This window comes from Brassica napus, chromosome C8 (genome assembly GCF_020379485.1).
Source record: "Brassica napus cultivar Da-Ae chromosome C8, Da-Ae, whole genome shotgun sequence".
Taxonomy (NCBI): domain Eukaryota; kingdom Viridiplantae; phylum Streptophyta; class Magnoliopsida; order Brassicales; family Brassicaceae; genus Brassica; species Brassica napus.
This window is the reverse complement of record NC_063451.1, coordinates 6,886,403-6,890,350: the sequence shown is the minus strand read 5'-3', so window position 1 is coordinate 6,890,350 and position 3,948 is coordinate 6,886,403. Positions and strand designations below refer to the sequence as shown.

Here is a 3,948-nt window from a genome sequence, read left to right as displayed (position 1 = left end):
ACAGTCAATAAGCCATGATCTAACCCAAAAGAAAAGAACGTAAAACAGACAATCAGAACCAAATGCGCAACAAACCTGTGCTGTAACCAATAGAAACGTGTCGGTAAATCTTGTTTCCATGTTTTGATGTAACTAAAGTTAATAAAAATAGTGACTTCCTAAGTCATACCCAAGTTCAAAATCTAAATAACTTTAACCTTAATCCTAAAGGTACGTGTCAATGTATTCCAAACCCAATTTCAAATATAAAGGAAACGCAAATGAAAGAAATTGAACACACTGCTCCAATATTCACAAGGACGTGACCAAAGGATACTAGCTGGAAGCAAGCACACGATGACTGCAAGAATCAAGCACAAAACGAACCCAACAAAGAGGAAGGTACTAAGCAGATGATATTATTGTTAATTGCATAATCGTTAACAAGCCAAACCAAAGCAAGCAACGAATTAGGAAGAAGGAAGCATCTTCGAAATAGGCAAATACCAACAAATCCACGCATAAAGTCATTACAAGAACAGATCTGTCGTCATAAACTCTGAGAAACTCATACGAATCTAGTGAAGCCCTAATAGGTAGATTATAGATAAGGTAAGGATCAAGAACGAGTTACGCCTCACTCTTCTCCGACTCAGGAGCTTCATCGTCTTTCGTAGCTTCCGTCTTCACATCCTCAACCGCTTCCTTGTTCGCGGCGGCTGCAGATCGATCCTTCACCGTCTCAAGCATCCTCTTGCTAATTTCCTTGGAGTAAACCTCAAGGATCTTGATCCCATCGTCGTCGTCAGACACAGCGTTCGACGCGACGCCGTAGGCTTCCTCCTCGATGGATTTGGCGACGGCGGAAGCCTCGTCGGAGTTGAGCGTGCCGTATCTCTTGGAGAGGATGGATTCCGTGGATAGCGTCTCGATCAGGCGCTTCAAGACGGCGTCGCGAGTTTTCTGAGTCGGAGGCCAAATGCGGAGCGAGTTGCCTCCTCCTGGCTTCGTCTCTGCGACGGACTCTTCCTTCTTCAGATCTGCGGCTTTTGAGGTTTCATCCGATGTCTGATCTGGCGTCGTCGCGGGCAATGTGGTGGAGCCCTCGGATTCGGAATGCGGCGGTGAGACGGTGGTGTTGATTGTTTCGGCGGTTTCTGCCATTTTTTTCAAGTGGATTTAGGGATTCTCAGAGAGATTTTTTGGTTTGGTGATATCAGTTGTGACGTCTGTTAAAAAGGGGCCATAACTCAATATGACCCTGTTAAAAAAAAAACTGTTATTCTTATTCATTCTCTATTCTCACTACCCTTTACCATTGCATTCTCTATACTAACCTTCTATTAGTTTAATATAAATATTACACCTCACCTTCCACCTCACTAATACATTACATTATTCAATTTAATAAATTAACCATAAACCTCAACTATTTGACCCCACAATATAATTTTAACCAATAGAATCACATTAGGTTCACTCTCTTTCTTCTTCCCCATCGTATTTCACTTCTCATCGCCTCCATTGACAAGTTTTGAACCTCAAAGGAGAGAAAATTTGTGTCCCTTTTTTATGAAATTTATTGTGTAATAGCTTTAAAATTATATGTATATCAAGAATAATGTAAATAATGTAAGAATTGCTGAGATTTTCAAGAAATTAAAAATGAGTTTTAAAACTGTGTTTTCTGAATTTCAACTTTTCCATGTCTGTTTTTGAGGTATTTTTTTTCTAAAATTTCATTAAAATGAAATGTACATCACGGGTCATGCAAAGAATATAAGATTTGATGAGTATTTGGAAAGACTGAAAATGAATTTTAAAACTGGGTTTATGGGTTAGTGGGTTCATTTTGTCCATTTTTGATGATTTTTTTTGGAATACCATTAAAATGAAATGCTAGGTTGCATGGGTACGTGTACTGGTAGCCGTCTTACATACTGGAAATGCCTCTGAAACGGGGACACGTTTACGTGCCGATGACGTGTTAAGCACGAGAGAGATTGCAATCTGTTGATGGGGACAGAAGGGTTTGGATACGGGACGTTTCCGAAACAGCTTGACATCAAAATCCTGTGTCCCATAAGGCCCCAATGTTCTATATAAAAAAAACTATGGTACTGCAAATGTACAAACCAAACACAATCACTTCTTTAACGAAGAAGACAATGATGTGTGGCTTTTCAGACCCATTATATTATATTTTTTAAACCATATTTATTTTAAAAGTAATAATATCATATTTATAAAATTTAAATAGCAAAAGGATGTGAGTAACATTAAACTAGATTGATTGATTTTATTTAAGAAATTTGTAATAACATTATCTCCAATGTTTTACTTATTTAACTATCGTTATGCTATTATCAAAACAACAATTGATTTGGTGATTAAAATTCGCTAAGTTCATTATAATAAGACAATTATCTCCATTGCAAACTAACCATAACAGACCAAAAAACAGAGTAAAGAATTGTTCAAAATTAACTAGACCTTGTATAACTCTTAAACTTAACTTATAACTTATTTATATATATATATATATATATATATATTTATTGTCGTACCTACTCCCGTACCCGTATCTATTTTTTTTAGTTTTGTCGTTTTCCGTTTTCATTCCCGTCCCGGTTTCCAGTCCCCATACCCGTATCGGGGCTGCTTAAATGAAATGTGTATCATGATAATGTAATTACAGTAATATTTAATGGTAATTTGGAGATATATAAATCGATTTTAAAACTGTACTTTATGAGTTTTGGGTATTTTACTTCATTTTGAAGTATAGTAGGACTTTAAGATGGTTATATAATATGATAGTAGTGGTTTAGTTCGCACAATATCATCCTAAAAATTGATTAGGTAGTAAAAGATAAAATTTTCGGGTAAAACTAAGATGAATAGTATTACTGAGACAAAACAGTGTTACTGATATTACTAGGTTGTATAGTGTGATATGAAATACTATGATTACTGGTTTTATTATGTGTAATATAGATTACTAGGATTACTGATTTTATTATGTGTAATATGAAATCCTTATATATTGCAAATATTATGTGTATTTAGCATATAGTAAATAAGACTATTAAAACTAGTAGTGGACTGACTATGTATATAGTGAACACGACTACAAACTATTTAGTTATTATTTTCTATTGTTTTAGACAGATTAGTAGATGATTTATCATTTTCCCAAAATAATTCTTTAACTTTCATGGTTCATGTGTGAATCGTAACACTATATAGTAAGAAGAATCTATAAAAATACTTATTTCTGGTAAATTGTTTATGTAATACTTTTTCCTAATGATATTTATTGTATAAGGTCATTGGTTTTACTAAAAAATATTTCATTTGACCATAGTTTTACTAATAAAACTTAAAATTTGGCAAAATATTACTATGTGTAAGGTAGTTTTACTACTACCTTGAAGATTACCAAGAATTACTAAGTGTAATTAGAGTGTTAAATTTATGTATATAACAGCTGCATTTTTACATGAATATTTTTTAAAATGCTATACATACACGTTTTACAAGAATATTTTTAAAATGCTATACATGCATGTTTTGCATGAGTACTTTTTTATGTTATTATTTTAACATGAGCAAAACAAAATGAATTTTATGAAACATAAAATGTTTGTAACATCTAAAATAAATAGATAAATGTTAAAAAATATATAATGTGATATATTACCACAACTTAATATTTACTTACAGACAAAATGTGTTTGTAGAAGAAATACTCAATAATTTTTTCGGGCATAATAAACATAATAAAATTAGTTATTCTACCTTGTCTTTTGCAACAGATACAATTTTTAAACATTCATGTTTCAACTACCTCGAAGAAAAGATCAAAACAATAAAACATACTCAATTTCTTTTCTTTTTTTTTTCTTCTGTCAATCTTTCTTTTCTTCTTTTTCTTCAGGCTCTTTCTTATCCTAGACCTTGAACTCG

The 3,948-nt window shown here is 33.1% G+C and overlaps 1 protein-coding gene across 1 annotated transcript; it reads right to left on the bottom strand.

The window, feature by feature from the left end:
* Positions 1–380: 380 nt before the first annotated feature.
* LOC106402464 (WPP domain-containing protein 2-like) lies at positions 381–1,238 on the bottom strand. The gene has a single exon (XM_013843208.3). It carries the CDS (start codon positions 1,141–1,143, stop codon positions 610–612), a length of 534 nt encoding a protein of 177 aa, XP_013698662.2. The 5' UTR covers positions 1,144–1,238; the 3' UTR covers positions 381–609.
* Positions 1,239–3,948: the final 2,710 nt, after the last annotated feature.